This window comes from Falco naumanni, chromosome 2 (genome assembly GCF_017639655.2).
Source record: "Falco naumanni isolate bFalNau1 chromosome 2, bFalNau1.pat, whole genome shotgun sequence".
NCBI lineage: Eukaryota > Metazoa > Chordata > Aves > Falconiformes > Falconidae > Falco > Falco naumanni.
Window position 1 is genome coordinate 15,596,127 of NC_054055.1, and position 21,503 is coordinate 15,617,629.

General features: G+C 41.7%; 1 protein-coding gene across 1 annotated transcript in view; it reads right to left on the bottom strand.

Annotated features, from left to right (window-relative positions):
- Window positions 1–21,503, bottom strand: part of MTUS2 (microtubule associated scaffold protein 2) — a 317,018-nt gene that overhangs the window by 65,793 nt on the left and 229,722 nt on the right. Inside the window, exons 6-7 of the mRNA XM_040584399.1 lie at window positions 19,614–19,775; window positions 3,311–3,409 (exon numbers count right to left, since the gene is read on the bottom strand). Coding sequence (XP_040440333.1) covers window positions 3,311–3,409; window positions 19,614–19,775 — 261 coding nt within the window. The remainder of the gene's footprint in view (window positions 1–3,310; window positions 3,410–19,613; window positions 19,776–21,503) is intronic.

Genomic DNA, 21,503 nt, shown 5'->3' on the forward strand with positions numbered 1-21,503 from the left:
ACAATACACCAGGAGTGTATTCCTACTTTTTTAGATCCCTGACTTGCGTAGAGCCACTGGGAGCATGTCTTCCAATTTGCTGCACTATGTTCTGGCTCCAGGCTAAGCTTACAGGGAACTAGCTCTAGAGATGCTCCCGTGTGACCCCAAGTATCTTGTGCTGCAACTGCATAGAGTCACAAGTGCAAAACAGCCTTTGAAACTTGTGCCCATGACTTGCATTTATAAAGAGGAATACGTTTCCCAACATGTCAAGACTAACTTTATGATGTTGCAAGACCTAAATAATACAATATGGGATGAGAGAGAGGACTTTCTGTCATTAAGAGAGTTCAACCAGCATAGTCATTGCCCTCTATCCGTTTTCATGTCAGTTAAAGCCTGTACACCATTTTGTTCAGGAATAATATTTTCTTACAGATTCTTCCATTCATGTAAAGGGGCTCTTAACTGTGCAGTAGGTATTATCACAAAATAAGAAATTCATAAAAGCAATGACCACAAATATCTGTCTTTCTAGTATAAAAATCTTGGGTTCTTTAGGCAGCATGGTGATGTTACAACAAAAGGCATAGGGAGAAGTGTAAAGGGAAGCCCTTGAAATCAGTCCAGTTTTAATTAAAACAGAAACCCATCAGGTTGCTTTGTCTTATATCTTTCTAGCTTTCCTGTTCACCGGAACATTTGAAGTGCACATTTCTGTGTTGTCCTTGTCAGTATTATAAGCTGTCCTTGTAAATTAAATTGTGCTATTCTCCTCAGGGATGAATCTGAATTTCTCAGTTCATTTGGGTCTGAAAAGCAGCTTACTAAGCTTATTCTGCCATTCATGTCTCTCTTCTGTTGCTCTGCACAAAACAGGGTATGTATTAATGATGCTGGCCCTGATCCTGAATGTCCTTTCTGCTGATGGTGGGACCAGGAGGGAGACCTAGTGTACGCTGAAATCACTGAACCCCTTTGATCCACTTCAAAACTCCCAGGTCTTTTTTATCTACCTGTGTTTGAACTAAGGAGACGTAACAAGTATATACTCATAATTAGCATAGTCCATGAGGATTTAGATGGGGAATACAATTTATTTGCCTTTTAACTGTCCAATTTTGGACATTTTCATAAGGAAAGTGTGAAAATTACTTTGAGAGGACTGATAACAAGCAATCTGTAGAGTGACAAATGTCAGAAACAGACGGCACTGTCCTAAAATGGAGTGGATGGAGAGCATCTGCATCCATGTACACCTGTTCCTATGCACATATTTCAGGAATGGTATTGCATCAATAGATAAAATTGATATCGCTACAAGCTTCTGCATCTCAAAACTCCCTTGCAAGTCTGCAGGAGGACTGACCAAAAGTCTAAAGATCAGATTCAAGGCTAAAAAGAATTTGCAGGACAGCCAAAACCCAGCACTGATTTTAAAGAACTGCACGTGAGGAGGCCAGGAACAGAGGGAATACAACCTAGATACAGCACTCAAAGTGTTACAGCCTGTTTCATGGCCACATGTAGCTGTGGCAGAGTTACCTGGAGGACGCATGCTCTCCTACCACAAAGTAATGTGATAGGAATAATATCACAAATGTAAATGCCTTACAAGTTTATGATCCTGATGGAGGAAAGGCTGTGCTACTGCCCCTTAGCCCCAGCAACACTCACTTCTCCTGTTTAATGACTGCTTTGATTATTTTTTTAAATTGTTAAATAGGTGAAAACATTGTTTGTCTTTATTGCTTTGTTATTGCTGTTGTTATTTCATAGAATGCTAAAGGCTACTCTCAAAAGATAAAAATGAGGTTTATCTTTGTATTCGATCATTACGGTGATAAACAATTTTAGGTTGCCATAATTTCAGGCAACCAAGCTTAAGAAATCCTAAATCTGTCTCTGAAGTGGGAGAGAGGGCAGTTACTCAACCTCTCATGAAAATGAAGAAATATTTGATGACTTACGAATTCGATAAACAAAAAATTTCAGCCTTGAAAAACATTAAGTGACCTGTGGAAATGCAGGCCTCCTTAAGACAACAGAAATACACAGTACAAATATGCCTATGTTTCATTTTGCTTTCCAATTCTAGTGGAAGCAAATCAGCTGTTCTGTAACATGCTGCCACTGCCACAATCAGTTCCAGTGCTTAAACTGGACTCCCACCATTATAAATGCTGGTGAGCTGTTGGTCTGGCACTCTCCACAACAAATTTTTCTTTGCATCTCTCTTGATGATCTCACCAGCTGCAAAATAGCCTAAAAATTATATGATTCAGAAGACAGGGTTAAGTTCATATTTTTACCCTAGTAGCTTAGTGAGGAGGAGAATTCTGAATCCTGTTGGTACCTGGGAAGCTTAAATTTAACCTTCCATTTTCTTGATTTTGTTGGATGGGAAGGAGAAGAAAAGTTTGAGTTTAGTAAACATGAAGAGATTCTTGACGAATGTTATAGGAGCCGAAGAGCTGTTCTACATTTTTTTATACTTTACCATCAAATGAAGAAACATAGGGTTCTGCCCCCCCCAATAATAACAACTCAAGCATCATATAACTGTAGAGATGACATTTAAAGTATTTAAGTAGAGTCTGAAAAATGAGATAACAGAATAGAAGAAAAACTTCAAGCACAAAGAAATCATTGGGATCATGCCCACTCATTTCAGAAGCATTTAGATCAGCCAAAGGCCAGCCTTAGAAAAGCCTTTAGGTACCTTATACATCTGTTAATGTACACATAGTAAACATAAATAGAAATAAGTTATCTTCATTTTAGTAAATAAACAAAGGTATTATTTAGAAATGCTAAACCCATGTGTTTGTACGCCATATTGAGGGGTAAGTTGACAATGCCCCAACAGCACTCTGAAGGTTATTTCTATAGATAATCCCTTTTCCAGTCATGCACAGAAAAAGCCCAGGAAATTTAGTGCCTCTGCACAACAGTTAAAGAGTAGATTCCAGGCAATATACTGTAATTCCAGGTATGTGTGTCTTTTATTTCACTATACCTACCTGTTTTCTTTTTATATTGTAATTGTAATGCTAAAAATAAATGTTCCTGTGACCTTAAACATGTAATAGCAACAACTCTTTGTTTTGAAGGAAAGATGATTTCATGGTTGTAACAAAGAAAACAAAAGTCTATTCAGCTTATGCATTGGTATGATAAAACCTGCAGTAGTCGGAGCCAGCTTAATGAACCTTGGACACAATCAATCTTCACTTAATAGTGGGTCTCAGTTTAGTGTGTTAACAAGAGATGCAAAGTCAACAAGTTTAAATCTTCCCTGAAGCAGTGTTTTTTGGTTCATAATTACCTGGTGAATGGAGCTTGGTGGTTGTTACTGCTGATCTCTTAGGGGATGAGACAACTGGTCTGTTAGCATCCTGATCTTTTTGTACTTCTTTCTTCACACCTGTTTAAGAAAAAAAATAAAGGTAGAAAGAAATACGTTTATATCAGTATTTCACCAATACACATCCTGGGCTGTGCACAGAATGATACAACAGTACTTCTGTGTTGGATGTCAACCGGCCACTTCTGCAAGCATGACTGCGTGCACGTGGTTGAGCTGACATGCACAGCACTAAAAAAGGTCAGAACAAGGCCTTACACACTATCTTGGTTCTCCGGCCATCTGCACAGTGACAAATGCCATTAAGGCACAAACAGCTACATAGGTAGCCCATCCTACCTGTTGTGAGCTCTGTGTTCTGTCTTTTTACCTTGCTGTGCATCCTCGTCCTGGGCTGGAGGAGAAGCTGAGTAGGACTATGCAAAGCTGACTTGTTACCTGGAAGGCCCTGATCTATCAATTTCTTCCCCAGGTTAGGAAACTGTTTTTCCAGTGGCCAGCTTTCCCAAGAGGGTCTCATACAGGCAAGAGACAAGCTTCTGCAGAACCAGAAGCAGGCAGGATGTGTCAGGGCTGTGCTGGATGTGGCATGCCAGACAGGAGAGTGGGTCTCTGCCTATGCACTAACTCGGCCAGGGCCAGAGAGGTGCAGCGCATTTAGTGCACAAAACCTACAACACGCTGTGCCAATGCAGGATACAACAGGGACACATCATTTTCCTTATGTCCACAAGGCTGAACCAACACCTGGTTCATGCTCGTCTATGACCCAGGCATGTTCCAGGCTGTCTGCCCTCCTTCTTCTCCTCTCTCCTCTCCTCTCTGTGTTTGTAGCTCTCCAGATTAGTCCTGACCTCTGCATTTATCCTTTTTTCTGCAGCCACTAATTCTTCCCACTGACAGCATGATGCCCCAGAGCTCTTAGATTATGACCTTCAGAAACTTTGTGCTAGCCTTTCCTCTTCCCTTAGTTTTTCAGTGGGAGGCAACTTGATGTCTGTTATTATTCCTCCCATCACTGGAGCTCTCTGGTTAGGGGCTTGGGATGGTCTGTCAGCTGCCCAGGCTCTGCAGTCACCGACTGCCTCTTGTACCAAGGAGATACAGCTTCATCTGAAAGCCAGAGCGGCCACCCAAGCTCAGCTCATTCCTCCTGCCCACCCACAACTCTCATCAAAATAGCTGTGGGCACCATGCTGAGTGCAGTAACATGAAAGACCAGCCCAGCTTGTTTGCCCATGGTGTGACAGTCACACCACAGGATTTCATGCAGAAAATATTTACCAAGGAAGTAAGAAGAAAGAGGAAGAAAAAGCAAATCTCTGAGACATTAAGGTATTTTTCTGTTTACTTTCCCTTTGCAGAGTTAGTGTTTGTTGGGGGTTGCATTTTAGTTTGCAGGACTATGTCACAGCCCCTGGACACACAGGAAAAACAGACACTCAAGGCAAACCACTTGTCACAAAGGAAAAACAATGTTTGCCTTATTAACTTTCCCTTCTCTTATGAGTAAGTTCACAGACGGCTTGTAAGAAAATGTCAATGTCCCACAGAATCTGAAGTATCTGAAGCAGGAAAACAAACTCATTTTTTTTTGGTGGTGCTTAAATACAGTGACAGTCCAAAAGCTAATGCTATCTTCCATTTTGCTTAATACATATGTGGTCTGGCTATTTCAATAGTGAAGTGATAATTTTATATGGAGTTCATAATCTTCAGGGACGCTTACTGGATGACTTGTTTTCTGCTCTCTCCAAAGCCACAGCTGCAGTATCAGGCTTATTTTTGATGCATCATTCACCCTTCCACTTCTGTCTGCCTCAGGACTTGCAAGCAGCGAGCTGCAGACACAGCATTTGCCATGCACTGAGCTTCCTATCTTCTAGCACCATAACTCAACATTCACTTGCAGAATGTTTCTGCAAAGAACATATGCACACCCACAAGCCCTGAGTCCAACTATTTGTGTGAGAATAGCACAAGAGAAAGTCTAAGACCCTCTCTGAATCCCTTCCACCATTCATGGGCAAATTGCACCATCAGTCACGAGGGGCTGGTAAAGATTGAACTTGTCTTCGTATCTTTACTTTGGTCCATCTCCATTTTCTCTGCTGTTTATAAATTTGACATGTTGAGGCTACTATTCTCATTTGTGATTAATACTTTTCACAGTGAAGTGACTAAGAATATAAATTTATTGTGTCTGCCACCTACTACACTGTGCTTTACTACAGAGCAGGACATAAAACAAGTTTATGGTGCCATTTTATTACTAAGGACCAAGTGAAAACAACCTGAGATGGGAGCTGTGAGATAAAACCAGAGCTTGTTTTATAAGGTGTAGTTTATATTCTTACAGATTTGAGCATGACTTCTTCATGGCAACGAAGCCTTAGGTTTTTTTTTGTGGTTTTCGAATTAAAAATACGATGCACAAACAGGCCATACACCAAACTCCTTTGTAAATTTTGCTATGGCAAATGTCAAACAGGGACAATGGTAGGGAAAGTGTGTTTTCCTTTTGCTTTCAGGAGTAACAAGGGGCACATAAATACTTAACTACTTTTGGGTTTGGGACATTTTCAATAAGGAACACCTGGAGAACTAGCTCAGCCTCTTAACCTTAAGCACAAAGCAAGAAACAATTCCCCAACTAGAGCTCAGTTGAAAGAAAACAGAGAAAAGAGGCACGAAGCCCAGTGAGCACCACTGTTCTTCAGAGGGCAAGACGAAGTCTGCGGAAAGCAGCAAGAGTCACCCACCAGTGCAGACAGTGGTGCCTGGCAGGGGTGGCTGCATGGGGAACATCAGCCCTGGAAGGTGGGAGATCAACAGGGTGAAGGTGGAAATAGGTATCTTGACAAGGACAGAAGAGTAGGATTAATAGCAAGAGTAGGAAATGAGGATAGCTACTCTCCTTCGGTTTACAACATTGGGAGAGCTCCCGAGATCTGATATGGGCAGCTATGCAGCAACTGCAGAAGTGAGGAGGGGCTGTGTAACAAGGGAAGAGTCAGTGCACCTGCTGGGAAGGGTATGGGGAAAGGGGCACATGGAGCTAGCAATTATTCAACTTCTTCTTCCTAAGTTGAAGGGTCCTGGTGGCCTCTCTGTGGCCCTCATTAGCAGAGAGGGATTTAGGAAGCATGCAGCTAGCAAAAGAAAGGACAGTCCACAAGAGCAAACCGTTACTGTTCTGCTAAGCTCATCAGCCACAGCGAAATCTTAGGGGAAGAGCCATACCTGGCATCAGACCTCAAATAAGAACATGTGCTGAATGTTTTTCTAAAAATACTGTTTGTTCATTCTCTTCTCTTTTAAAACAACAGCTGTTAGTTGGTTAAAAGGAAAACATTCAGAAAACATGTTGATTTCAAGAGAAGTTCCTGCAGGGAAAAATCTTTTTTAAATTCTAAGAGTTTGGGCTCCAAATTTGTCATTTCACAGAAATCTACAATTTCAGGTTTAAAAAAATCTGTAGGAGTGTGTCAGTGTGATGATCAGCATAATGCTGTACTGCAGGGTATGGCACAGCAGGAGGTTATACAGTTTGATCTTTTCTACCTCAGAGTGTACTAGAAGTAACTCAAAGGTTTTAATGTACGTAAAAAGTTTGATGCTCCACTGTACCTCAGGAAATAAGACAAATATTTCAGTTGTCGTTATGGGCCTGAATGTGTGTAAAACCTCAAATAATACTTTCATTGTCATACTTTGTCAATACATACATTGACATATTTTGAAATGTCAAAAGGTGTTGTGCGTACAACGATCAAATAAAAATACATAAAATACAATTATAAAAAGAAATTAAGCACCACAAGTGTATATTTCTTGAACATGCACAGTGTTTTAATTTCATTCTAAATCTGTCTTTTAATATTAACTCTGACCTGGAACAAAACTGACTTCAAACTCCTAGTGTTATTGCCCACAGGCTGGAGATACAGAACTCTAATTAGCGCTGTGCTAAATGCCTGCATGTTAGCTTTATTCCTGCTGGCTGCATAGTCAAGGTGCTTAGCACTGAGCCTCCCAGCAAAAGGCTCCTGGCAGAGCAGAAACCACCACTAACTCCAGGCTTCCAGGAACAGCTTCTAAGGCTCTGCCAGCCCCCTCCACTACAGGAGCTCCTGGAGTGAGAAGTTGTCATCCTGGTAGCTGGGAATCAAAGCCACAGACGACTAATTTTTATATGAATTTACTTTGCATTTAAGGTTCCAAATCTCCCAATGTTTCTTGTCTTTTAAAAGCTATGCTTGTATACAGAAACACATTCATAAGAGAACTGTGAGCATAAATACTTGCTTGTGTGGTTACAGCATTTGCTTTTGAAAAATGCATCCAAATGCATAGTTCTGTAAAGGTATTTACATTTCCTAATTAACACACACAGCTTGCTTCAAACCAAATATAAGGAGCAAAGGCAAAATCATTGGAAATAAAAGACAAAACACTCCAGACATATTAAACATTCAGCAATCACTTGGAAAAACAGCAGACAAACAAAGCCATTTCTCTGTTCCCTCATCATTGGTGAATGCTAGCATCGGAACCAGAGCTAAATACACCTTAACAGAGATATCTTCTCAAGAGCCGCCACAGAATCAGCACTTGTATTTGCTTGTACCTTTCTGAGTTTTTAAAAGCCAGTACAATGGGATAGACTTCACTTTGCTTTCACACTGCAGACTGAAACCATGCTAACATATTACACATTGAATATTTATTCCAAAACAAATCCTAACATGTAGACATCACTAACAATTGACTGGGACCGGCTGCATTCAGTTGGATTCCAGCTGTTCTCAAGCATATTTTAACTAATGCAGCCTGCCAGTTTAAAAAAAACCCTAGGAAATGCTTTCAGTCACTCACAGACACAGAAAGCCACATCAAGCTTTCTTCTGCCTTTCCCCCTGATACCCGCGACTAGTTGTGTCCTTGGTGAGTAATGAGACATCCACGCACTCATTGTCTGAGACAAAATGAGCAAATCTGGAAATATGATGGATTCCGTATATAACGGCAGTCTAATCCTCTCTAGACACTCTCTACTTCCTGTGATCTATGAGACACTAAAAGACAGTGAATAAATAAGTAGATGTAAAGAAAGACTATATATTTGTTGAAGTAGAAACTGCTAATGCTTGTGCTTTTCTCTTTGTGTTTGTTTCAAATTTAAAGTCAATCTGATAAGAAAAAAAGAAGGACAAGGATTATTTCACTGACTCATGTAAAGTGACTTTTTTTTCTATATTAAGAATAAAAGTATCTTTATCTGCTACTAAAAAATAAAGGAAAAAATAAACCTGACAAAATGAACCATTCTTTAGACTGAATAGAAAATCACAGGGTAACTCAGAACAATCAATTCTAGTTGTGGAGTTAAACCAGCTACTCCTTCCCTTCCTGTCATTTTACATGGATCCCATGGCATTTCATTGTTGCTTCCTCACACAGTTGTGCTATGGCACGTTTTACAGTGGGTCTCAGGACAGAGGTTGAAAAACTTGTGGTTGAACATCTCACTTTCAGCTGCGGTGCAGTGCTGCATATCCCTACATTCAGTACAGAAACAATGTGAATGTAACCCACTGCATATTCACTATTCAGCTTTTAATGGGAATTATTGGCAAAGGGGAAACAAAGCAGCAGCAGACTCTTCTTCCTTCATCCCTGCAAAGAGCACTGGTGCTCACTTCTCCCCCTTCAGCTGACCTTAGCTCATCTCTCACCCTTTGGCTAAGGTTGTGTTGCCTGGATTTTGCAGAAGCTGATTAAAGAAGCACATTTTACACTACAAGCTTGCTGGTGAGAGCTGCGATAACACCGGCTTCCTATTTTTCATCTTGACTGATTATATTTAACAGCCTGCCTTGTTACATATGATTTACTGGTACTTGTAAAAGCACAGGAATTGACTGAGTTAGTTTTTTGAACAATGCCTTTGATGGCCTTTAATTTAATGGGCCAAGTAGAAACAAGCTGCTCAAATGAATTCTTTATTGCTACTGTCATTGCACTCAAATTAGAAGATTTCTTATGGGGAATAACAGTCATTTGTCTGTGAGATAAACATTAAATAAGAATAATAACCAAGTTGAAATAGGTACACCATAATGCACATCCCCCAAACACCACAACAAGGCATAAAAAATATGAAATCCTTCAGTTCTCTAGCATCACAGATCATTGGGTGGCAAGTTCAACCTGGTGGACAGAGCTGAGGTCTGAAACAAGCAACAACATGATGCTCAGGAATTTGGATCAAGACTTCAGGATCCCAGAGCCGTACTGGTATCCTGAAGGTGAACCAGAGTTTCAAAAGACAGTAGTTTAGTTGTCACAGCACTCTCCAAACCAGCCAGCTGCGATAAGGTCTTCTACCATCACATACCAACATACCCTTCAGGCCAGTCCCTCTGCTGCCTTCTCCTTGTCTCTCCTCACCCAGGGCATGTGTTCTCTCACTCCCTCCTCTCTGCTTCTTCCTTGACTGCTACCCCTTCATTGGTTGCCCAACCACTTAACAGAGCAGCCACACTTGCACCTTATCTACATCAGCCAACCTGACACCCCTGAAGCCAGCCCACAGCTGTATAATATCAATGCTAATTAACCCAGCTTCATTCCTCTACATTTAGTGATACCAAGGTGTTTTTTCTTTGGGCTTCTATGTTCTGAGATAAGGATGTGGTTGAACAAGATCAGACAGGGATGAGACCATAGAGGAAGCTGTATTACATGTAGAAAATAAAAACTATGGTCAGATGTAAGCCACTTCTCAAATCCTTACACATAATAAAAAGAAAAAATACTTTCTTTATTTTTCCTGACTTACATGCAAGTCCTGTTGCCTTTGTGGGAGCCATGCACTCAGCTCCCCAGCACAGACCTACCCTTTAGCTAGATGTTTCTGCTCATGAGTTGCTCCTGAATGTGCACAAGAAGCCAGAGCAACTACAGAATAATACATTGGTTGCTGTGTCTGTGGTGGCACATTTATTTACCTGTGGACCTAAGATGTTTGCGGCACACAGAACTGCACAATCAGCTTTGTCAGAAGGACCTCTGAAGTCCTCTGGTCCAGCCTCCGACTCAGAGTGCGTTGCACTACAGCAGGCTGCACTAGGCTTTGTCCAGCTAAGTTATGTCTAATGACAGAAGATTCACCACCTCTCTACCTCTCTAGACAATCTGTTCTAGTGTCTGACCACCTTCACAAGTGGTCAAACAATGAGAATTTCCTGCATTCCAACTTGTGTTTGGTGTCTCTTGCCCTGTCACTGTGCACCTCTGAGAAATGTCTGGCTTCTCTCACATCTTCCCATTAGATAACTAAAGACTGAGGTAAGATTTCCCTTTGCCTTCTCTGAAGAACCCCAGCTCTCCCAGCCTCTCCTCCTGACCTGTCCTGTCATGTGTCCCAGTCCCTTGACCACCTTGGTGGCCCTCTGCTGCTCTCATTCCAGTATGTCCCACTGTTTTTGTCCTGGGATTCCCAAAACCAGACACAGTTGTGAGCGGCTACACAAGTGCTGAATAAAGGGGCAGGACCACTGATGCTGCAGGCCATACTCTTGTTAATGTACCCCAGCATGCAGCTAGTCTTTCTTGCTGCAAGGGCACGTGGTAGGCTCACATTCAACTTGCTGTCTAGCAGGACCCCCAAACAGGGGCCTTTGGCAGAGCTGCTTCCCAGCCAGATGGCCCCAACCTCTCCTGTTGCATGGCATCATTCCCCCAAGGGGCAAGACTTTGCATTTGCCTTTTTGAACTCCATGAGGTTCCTGAAGGCCCATTGCTACAGCCTGGCAAGGTCCCTCTGACCTGCAGCTTGGCCCTCCAGGATATTGACCAATTCCTCCTAATTTGCTATCATCTGTGAGCTTCCTGAGGGAGTGATTTATCCCACTTTTCAGGTTTTTAATGAAGATGATGAGCTGTATTTGCCCAGTATCAATCCCTAATGGATGCCAACGTCTGCCACCTGGACTTTGTATCTCTGATCACAACACCCTGAACCTGATGGTCTAGCCAGTATTCCACCCACGTCATTGTCCATCCAAGGTCTGCAGCAAGCTGAGATACCCTAGGACTTTTTCCCAATCACAGAACAACCTGGATATGAGAAGGGAATTGCAGGAAGAGGTTTCAGGCCACACTCATGTTGTTCAGTGGCTACTAGCATGATTTTATGTGGAGAATATGTCACACCCAGGCTGGAGCTGTGCAAGCCCCCTCCAGAATTGGGTTCCTGGAGCAGATGAAACCAATGCTCCTGACCAGGAAATAACCTAGGTCTAAAGCAAGTTAATCAACTGATTGCAGCACTGGGTGAATGCACCATACTGCTGCTGGATATAAGCAGGTATGCTTACATGGTGCTGTATCTTGTTACTCTCTAGACCTGTCAGCACCAGCTCAGGAATTGCTGCCTGTCTGAATCCCCCTTCCATTGCACAGCACAGACATGCTTTTCTTGGATTACTAACTGCTGTGGTGTGTTATGCTGAGATATTTTATGCATCCTGAAGGGCTCACCAGATGCACCATGCCAGACTGAAGGGTTTTGCCTAAATTATGACAGAATTAGATCCCGGTTTGATTTCGGTTTTGAATTTTCCCATAGTAAGCATTAATCTAAGGGGTTTGTAAAACAAATCCTCTGTGAGGGTTGGAAGTTGTTAGTCTGCTGCCTCTGAACATTGCCTTCTGCAGATATTCCCATATTTTCAGAGAAATTTAAAACAGAAAATTCAGTATCTGTGCGCTTCAAAGAATATATTTTTATCAGCATCTGTGGAAAGGGAAAGTTTGCATGTCTTTTCAGAGGTGGACCTTAGCTGCAAAGCTCCCAATAGAGAGCTGCTTTCACCTGTCTTTAAACAAAATATGAAACAACAATAGAAACAGTAAATATTAGTGAGGTTATCATTGTATTTCTCAAAGCAGCTAATATGTTTAAGTGAAATTAAAGGACCTATCTCACTTTTTCTAGTCAAGTATGCTTTTTTTTTAAACATTTTCTACATGTCAACAAGCATGTAAATATCGAAGGGGTCTAATAACACATAAACCCACTAAAAACCTAAAAAACACCGAAACCTAATTAAGCGCACTCTTTTCATAGACTAGTTGAAAGGCAATCAGTTCATGTCTTCAAAACAATTTACACGACAATGATCTTCCAATGCTGTTGTCCCATGCCAGAATTTTCTTTTGATCATCTGAATCCCTGCACAGCAGCAGCTATAGGAGTCCATTTTCATTAATTAAACATGTTTTATTCCCTGTAGTCCAATTTATTTGACAAGCACTTTTAGTGAAATATCAGGAGTATAATCTCTCTTGAGCAGTCATCTTTTTTTTTTTTTTTTTAAATGAGAATTTACAGCACAGGTGGTCTTTTAACATCTAACACATGAAAGCTTTCATGTGACTTTTTTTTTTGTTATTTTCCACTCATTAATATAGGTAGATATGGTCCTTTGTGAATTAATGTACTATTAATGCATAGTTAAATTATATAAATCTGAAATACAAATGTAATTTTTACTTCACCTGATATTGCACTCTTTCATAAACATTATTTATACTTAAATGACAGCCATCCTCTTTGGGAAATAGTTTCTCCCTCTTTTACTTCTGTAAAATATGCTGTATATAATACATGTAGAGTCTGTCCACTTCAGCTGTAACTGTGGAGCACTCTGAGTGCTTTAGTTGAGTAACTGCAGTGTTTTACACAGGAGGTTGGACAGATGCAGTATGTGTTTATAAACATACATGCAACATCAAGTTCTATAGGAATTACTACTGGGAGTAATTACTTGGTAGGAGTATTATACATAGAATATCTCCAATTTATTTTTTTGTTGTTGTTCTCCAAATATACAGAACATATAGAAGGAATAATTGTGGTTTCCCTACTTCTCAAAAGCTTTACTATATGGCTGACTTCAGTAGCACCACTCACGGCAGAGTCTGACCTACTGACTTTGACTGAACAAGGCTGATGACTTCTTCCTCAAATGCAAAATTCACCCCTAAGGTCTTGCTATTGGTTTACTTTTTCTCAGGGGAAAACACGGCTCATTTTCAAGATGGTGTTGGTTTGTGTTGTAAGTCCTTTCTGCTGGACACAGGGACCAGCATCTGCAAGGAGGGGTATGTGGTACGAAGATACAAGTCTCAGTCCCAGCTAAAAACTTCCATTCATGGTGCAGACCATCCCTGTCTCCTTGATCACAGTGTCTGTGCAGTGTCTTGTCTCCTGCCATGGGGCAAAACCCAGGAAATTGTGGTGGTTTAGTTTTTCCAACCATGACTCCATGGTGGGGCTGGGCTGCTGCCAGTTCAGCTATGGAGAAACTGGGCTGAGATGGAGGATAAACATGTGCCCCACCAATCATTCCTTTGCAGATGGTGTCCTCATGATCAAACTGCAAATAAATAGGTAAGAAACAAGTAGGCTCACAAGGCTGCTCCCAGGAAGGGGCTGTCAGATGAGACCTGGAGCTGGACATCTTATAATTTATTATGTATAAGATGTAAAGATGTATAAATAAATGTGTGCTTATACATTTATTATGCACTTATTAAAAATCTATTAAAAAACTGTTGATGCTGCTAACCAGGAACACGATGAAACATGACAAGGATAAATCCATGTCCAGCTAAGACTTTCTGAAATATATTGTTGACATTCTGAGACTTCCTTTAAATACTCCTTGATCCAGCAGAAAAATGAAAGCACGTGTACTAGAAAAGTGTTCTACATCCCTCTTCAAAACTTGCATCTGGATCTCATGTAACTGCATTCCCTTTGAGAACAAAGACTACCTCCAATACCAGGGCATCCAAAATGGTCACTGGATACAGGTTAATGTGTAGTTTCATACATTCAAGAACATCTTATGTAATTTGTCTTTTCTATTGTTCTGTCTTCCTATATCATGGTTGCTCTTCTGTTCTTTGGATTGTCTGTGCATGCAATTGCCACTAGGTGATACTTTGGGAGAATATTAGAAATTTATTCATTCTACTGTTTTCAAGTCTGGAGCACTGGTGAAGGTCTCTTCAGTGTTGCTGTTGCAGCGACGAGCCTGGCTGCCCCCCCAAGCATGACATTCATTATCTTTATGACATGCCAGTGTCAGTGAAGGTGTGTGGGTGGGTGGATTAATTTGTAGTATACCTTCAAACACTTTTGAAACACTGATTTTACCTCTCTGCTCCCTTACCTTTATTGGGTCTTCTGCCCTGTGATGTCCAGCAATAATGCCAGACTTGCCCAGCATAGCCTGGTAGCCTATGCCAGTGAGTATTCTTTCCACTTTGCAACGGCACCACAAGCAAACCTTTTACAGTGTCTGTACATGCAGACTTTCAACCTTTACGTCCTCTAACTGCTGCAGGACATCCTTTTGGAGACTGGCCTTTTCAGCACACCCATGTGCTTTCTTCTGTATTTAGAATATGGTATCTGACACAACTGTAAAGGGATTTTGTTAGATCCTTTGTTTGCCTGGGATCAGAAAGCCCAAAGCAATATGAACATTTCACTGCCCTTTCTCCACTTGCTTCATTTGATCTGTAGCATCCTCCTTCCAATTTAATAGACAGTTCAACTTTAAAAAGATGGTTTTGTGCTTCATCATTTAAAAGATATGAAAAACTGTCCAAAGGATACATAAACAGAAAATTTTACATTCTGTAGGGCTCCCTATCACATCAGGATCTACAGGATGTACAGACAGAGTTCATATATTATTGCAAGAGAGGAAGAATTAACTTGCTAAAAAACTTTGTATTTATCATTGCTTTGATTTATTTCAGCCTTTGCTTCCATCAGATATTTAGCATTGTGAGGAACCATGACACTCTTAATAAAAGAAAATCACGACTTGACCCCAGATACATCTGCTGCTACCTTGGCTCATATAAAAATTAGACCAGAGTTTACTGTAGTTTTTCTTCTGTCTGTTCTGTTCAATAACAGCAACTTCCTAAACTTGCTAGCTGTCCCTGTTCAGTATTTATGTCTGACTTTTTGCGTAACACAGGCAGGTACCCCTACTTTACATGTTTAGTTTCCTTCCAGAATAAAACAGGCAAGTGTTACCTCACCTGACTGAATCTCCCTATCAAGACTGGACTATAAATTTAGTGAGGTGGTGGAAATGGGCTCCATATACTGCTGCATCCAGTCTTTGCTGTACACACAGAAATGCCTTGCTGGGAGGAGGCTGGGCAGGTGACTGGATCCCCTGACCCCCAGAGTGGGAAAGAGTAAGTTCAGCTGTTTTCTAGTTGCGAGGGATTGGATCTAACGTTCTGGCAGCATCCCTCCTAGCTCTCTGCTACTGTGGCTTGCCTAAGAAAGCAGGTGGGCAATTCCCATCGCACCCCTGGCATGGAAAGGCCATGGTGGGCTGCTGGATTTAAACCTTCCTCCCGTTCTACAGGAGTGTCTGACAGCTTCCTGGCTATGACAAAATTTGGGAAACATGAGCAGAGTCAGACTAATGGCCTTGCAATGGGAAGAACAGAACTGACTGCTCGCCACCGCCCTTCCTGCACAGGGCACACCTATATGGACCCATGCACCCACAAACACGGACTGAACACGTACCCTACTCAGCCTGGAGGGAAGTAAATCCAATTCAGAAGCTATACCGCTTTGTCTCCGATGGGCCTATTAACTCAGTCACAGCATGACATTAACAGACTTTACAGCTCTTGGCCCACAAGTTCACTTTTGGCCAGCTTGAAGCACAAGCAAAGAGCTTCCTTTTGTGTGCACCCATGGACACACACATGGTTACTGGAGGGTCATATAAAGACAATAACAAGCACTCTGAAGGAAACTATACCAAGACTAAGTGATGAAACAGAAAATATCTAGTGACAACCTCAGGACAATGGGCAAATGAAGGTTATTTGGAAGGAAGAAAATTGGAGAACTTATCATAATGATCCAAATTCTGTATGGCCTTTTGTTTTTCAGTTTTGTCTCCAGAGGCAATAAAATCCAGCAAAAAAATTAGTCTTTTGTTTCATAGATTAAATAATTTCATAGACTAAAGCCTCAAAATAAAAGTCAACTTTAGCTTTCTGCCAGCCTCAGTAATTCTTTTCCCCTTCAGTGTTTATGCTGTGATGTGATGGCAAACATTCCTTCTGGAAACCTACTGCTTGATCGCTATTGTTTTGCATTAAGATGTAATTTCTGCTCTCCTGTGTGGATCTGAGATTTGGAAACTGTGCAAACTCAGAAGTGACAGCCTGAACCATTTAATTAGTCTGTGTATGCTAGATTTTGTGTGTCCACATTGGTATGATTGCATACTAAACACCACGGGTCCAGCTCATTGAAATGCCTCAGTACCAAAACCTCCCTGGTGAGGACTCACTTGTGTGAGGCTGCACAAGTAGTGACAGATACAGGTCTTGCCTGTGACAAAAGAAGCCCAGAGGCCAGAAGAGCTCCTCTACAGAAACTTGCAATAGCCCTTTAAAGCTTACCATGCCAATGTCACTAGCTGAAAAAGAAAGGCTTTTGTGGGCGGAGTCTAGGGGCAGATCTGATACTAATCAAATACTTGTAGCCTGAAATGGAGTAACTTAGCTTGGGACCAGAAAAGAGGAAAGGAAGCTCAAAAGAAAAGGAAAAGAAAAAAAAAAGAAGCAAGAAAACTTGAAAAGGAAACAAAAAATCGTACCACCTTTTATCTGTATCTTCTGTTCATAGACTGGTCCATTCCCCAGTTAGTGGGTACAGATGATGGCAGTAAAGAGTTTTCTGACAGTAAGAGACAGTTGCTTCTCACTGTGTTGGACAGAAGACCACATCCTACTCCACCGACTTTCACTTAGCTGAACTACATAAAGTAAATGGCTTCAGCTTCCCTGTCAGGCTCATTAAGCCACTGATGATAGCACTAAGCCCTTTTCTAAAACCGTTAAGTTAAGCAGGTGTGTTGGGTTGGAGTGGCAAGGTTTTGGTAGTGGAGGGGCTACAGGGGTGGCTTCTGTGAGAAGTTACTAGAAGCTTCCCCCATGGCCCATAGAGCCAGTGCCAGACGGCTCCAAGACAGACCTGGCCAAGAACGAGCCCATCAGTGATGGTTGTGGCGCCTCTGGGATAACATATTTAAGAAGGGGAAAAACTGCTGTGCAGCAGCAGCTGGGAAAGAGGAGTGAGAATATGTGGCACAATTCTGGAGCACAGATTTGCCTGCAGTTTGTGGTGAAGACCATGGTGAGGCAGGCTGTGCCCTACAGCCCATGGAGGTCCACAGTGGAACAGATAGCCACCTGCAGCCTGTGGAGGACTCCATGCCAGAGCAGGTGGATGCCCAAAGGAGGCTGTGACCCCAGGGAGAGCTGCACTGGAGCAGGCTCCTGGCAGGGCCTGTGGCCCTGTGGAAAGAAGAGCCCAGGCTGCAACAGGTTTGCTGGCAGGGCTGGTGGCCCCATGGAAGGACTCATGTTGGAGAAGTTCATGAAGCACTGTCTCCTGTGTTGGTGGGACCGCATGCTGGAGCAGGGGAAGAGAGTGAGGAGGAAGAACTGGCAAAGACAACATGTAATGAACTGACTGCAACCCTAATTCTTTGCCTCCCCTGAACCACTTAGGGGGAGGAGGTAGAAAAATAAGAAGGGAAGTTGAGACTGGGAAAAAGGGAGGGGTAGGGGGAAGGTGTTTTAAGATTTGGTTTTATTTCTCAGTACTGTACTCTGATTTGATTGGCAATAAATTAATTTACTTTCTCTTGAGTCTAGTCTGTATTGCCTGTGATGGTAATTGCTGAGTGATCTCCCTGTCCTTCTCTTGACCCATGAGCCTTTTGTTGTATTTTTCCCCTGCCCAGCTGAGGAGGGGAGTGACAGAACACCTTTGGTGGGTGCCTGTCATCCAGCCAAGGTCATCCCACAACACCAGGTTAATCTACCTTGAAACCGGGTGATCAGAACTAGTAATGCATAAAGTCTTTGCCTCATATTTTGTACTGATTTTTCCTTCCCAGCTTCATTTGCAGTGTGTGTTATCAAACCCAGTGGGACTTACCTAGAGATGAAACACTCTGCTGTATAAGAGCCAGACTCGATAAGGCTGGTGAGTTACGCAAATTTTTTTATTTTGGAATCTAAACTTTAAGATCTAAACTGAACTTGATGGAATTTCTATTCGCTTATTGAAGTGGGTAGGAAAGTGCTTGAAGCCACCTGGGGTGAGGGGCTGTCATCTGTAACCAGGGGAGAGGGTGTCTACAGCCATGCTTTTAAGCTCATTTTATAATTACGACCAATAATCATATTGACCCTGCTTCCAAGTCACAATGAACAGTCCTAACTCATCCATTACACCCGAACTTGAGTCTCTACATTGCCAGCGCTGAGTGTGTAATAGATGTTCACCATTATGGGTATCCTCATCTCTCCCCACTGAGAGGGCAGGCAGATGGGCCAGCACTAACAGCCCTCAAGGACAGGCAGCACAAACTGCTCCTTACTCTCTCAAAAGTGATGAGTCCTACCCAAGAAGATACATCCCTACATCCTTGTCAAGGGGATTCTGGAGTTCATATACCATGTCCAAGTTCCAGGATAGGGAAGGGGCAGTGTGAAACAAGTGTGAGAAGGAGATGGTGGAGAGATGCACATGGTTTTCAACAAAAAAATGCATTTGGCAGAAAACAGTAAACTTTTCTGTGTGAAGTGCCATGAATTATTGCTGGCTGATTTGAGACATAGCTGGATTGAATGAAGGAGGGCTTAGGTAATGAAACAATTTGGAAACAAAACTAGGTTTTTTTGCTTTATTTACTTGCCTCCTTCTCCCTGAGTGAAAACACCACAGATTGCTTAAACTTAGAGGGCAGTATTCTCATCCTTGCAAACATACCTAGCAATGAATCATCTGCTCAATGGAATGCTTTGGTCTCTGAAGCAATTAAATGTTTTCAAAAAGCTGTTTGGTGAGAAACAATAATATATACACTAAATCTCCGGCATGGGTAGTTAGGGACACTAAATGCCTTCAACTCCAGACACAGTTCACAAAATGAGATTTTAGCTGTTGTGTTGACTGTGTTTCAAAGGGACTACAGTAAATAGAGTCCAAATCAGCACATTGGCAATGTGCCCAAGAATAGCATGAGAATTAATTGAGTAAGCAGAAAAACAGCATAATAATAAGTTTTCTGCATTTCTTGGCCTAATGCAGGTGGTGTTTCAAGTTTGGAGCACTTACCAGCAGGTGCTGTGGCAGTTTTTGGTGCTGGAAGTAAGCTCCTGCGTGGAGTTGCTGTGCTGCTCGATACTTGCGTCATGCTCTTGCTGCTCCCCTTGGAGACATCTTTAGAAGGCGCAGATGCCTTAGGAATGGTTTGCTCTTCATTTCCAAAGCTAGAACCTGCAGGAGACCAAAATTGCTCTAATTATAAGTCCATAAAAAATGTATGTGAACTGTGGCATACAGACTGAGCTCGTATCAGCAGTTATAATCCACAAAGACATAATCTCATTGCAACTTGAGCTAAGTTACATGGACCTTCTCCAATACAAATGGTTATGTAGAAATAAAATGATCCCAGCAACTTACTTAAACGTGAAGTCTTGGCACCTGTTGGAGCCTGACTCCAACAGGAACTTAACACCTGCTTTTGGACTAGCTCCTTAAAGTTATTTGGATGCAAGGCTTATAAAGAAGCCAAGGAATTTCTAAATATCTGGGTGGATGAGTTGGTTTTGGCTTTGTAGCTGCTACAGGAGCCACTCTGCACATTCACTCTAACACTTGGGAGTTGCTGGAATAGCAGGGTTCAGTTTTGCAAGGCACTACATTCTCCTGTCCAGGAGGGATTTCCCACAAACAGTCCCTCAGACCACACTCAGACATTTGAATAATAAGATGAAAAACAAAACCAAAAAAATTCTGCCTTAACTCTCACATACACTTCAGTTATATTCTCATAATAAATCTGAGATTGCCAAGGTTTCCAGTTTATATTGAACTCTTTGAAAACTTCTAATGCGTTTGGTTTTCTCCTGTATTTGCCATGTAGGGAATAATGACAACCTAGGCTCCTTGAAATAAATCTTTTCTTAACATTTGAAAAAGGCAAAGTTGAAGCATCTTCTTTATCTATTGAGTAGAAAGCCTGAGAGGGGCAAAAGATTTGGACTTGAACATTTGCAGAGGGATGAACATTTTGTTTGAAAAAATGAATGGAGATAGTGGCAAGAAATACACAGGATTTCAGAAAGGGTCTATAATTTTTATTTCCTTTATTTTAAAAAGATACAATACTATTTAGGTACCACCTGCAGGAAATTTCTAACATTATTTTAATAATTGGCACATCCAAGTCTCCAGTATTTTTAAGGTGTAGGCTTCTTAAGTGCCTGCAAGTGAAGGAGAGGTTCTTTTTTGCCTTCCTTATGAAAATCCACTAGGAAAAAAAGTGAAGGTTGGAAAAGAAAATCCTCTTTTTCTGATAAAGGAAGAATATACCTTTTGACTTTGACAAAACAGCTTGAAGTTTTGCTGTATCTTTAAGGCTGTTTGCATATAAGTCTTAATTTAAAGCACATATCTGCAGTATACATGGGCTTCTACAAACACTTTTGACCTTTGTCAAGCCATATAAAAAAAATAAACACAACAGTGTATTGTGCCCTACACAGGAACCGAAAACCCTGAAGCATTTGTCATCTACACTGCTGTGCACATAACAACCCCTCAGCACATCAGGTCGTTGTTTTATATCCAAACTCCACAGATTTTTCACCCGTGTAACAAACATTTAAGATCACGTGCTGAATTACCTGCTGACAAAACACTGCTGACTTCAGTAAAGTCACGTCAGCAGAAAATCCAGCCCAGCCTGGCCTGGTCTCCTCTGTGGCTGTGCACGAGGGCATCTCTGCCAGGTGCCAGGGGGGTGTTACAGCATGGGTGCCTACCTCAGCCTGTCTGCCTCAGACTCATGGAGTTACTCCTGAAGTAGTCTCAGGTATATGCTCACCCAGCCGGTTTGGGTAGCACCGCTTGTAGGAATTGTCTTCTTTCCTCAGCTATTTGTTTAAAGTTTCAAGTGTAGAAACACTAACCTCGAAGAGGAAATTATTCCTATTATTC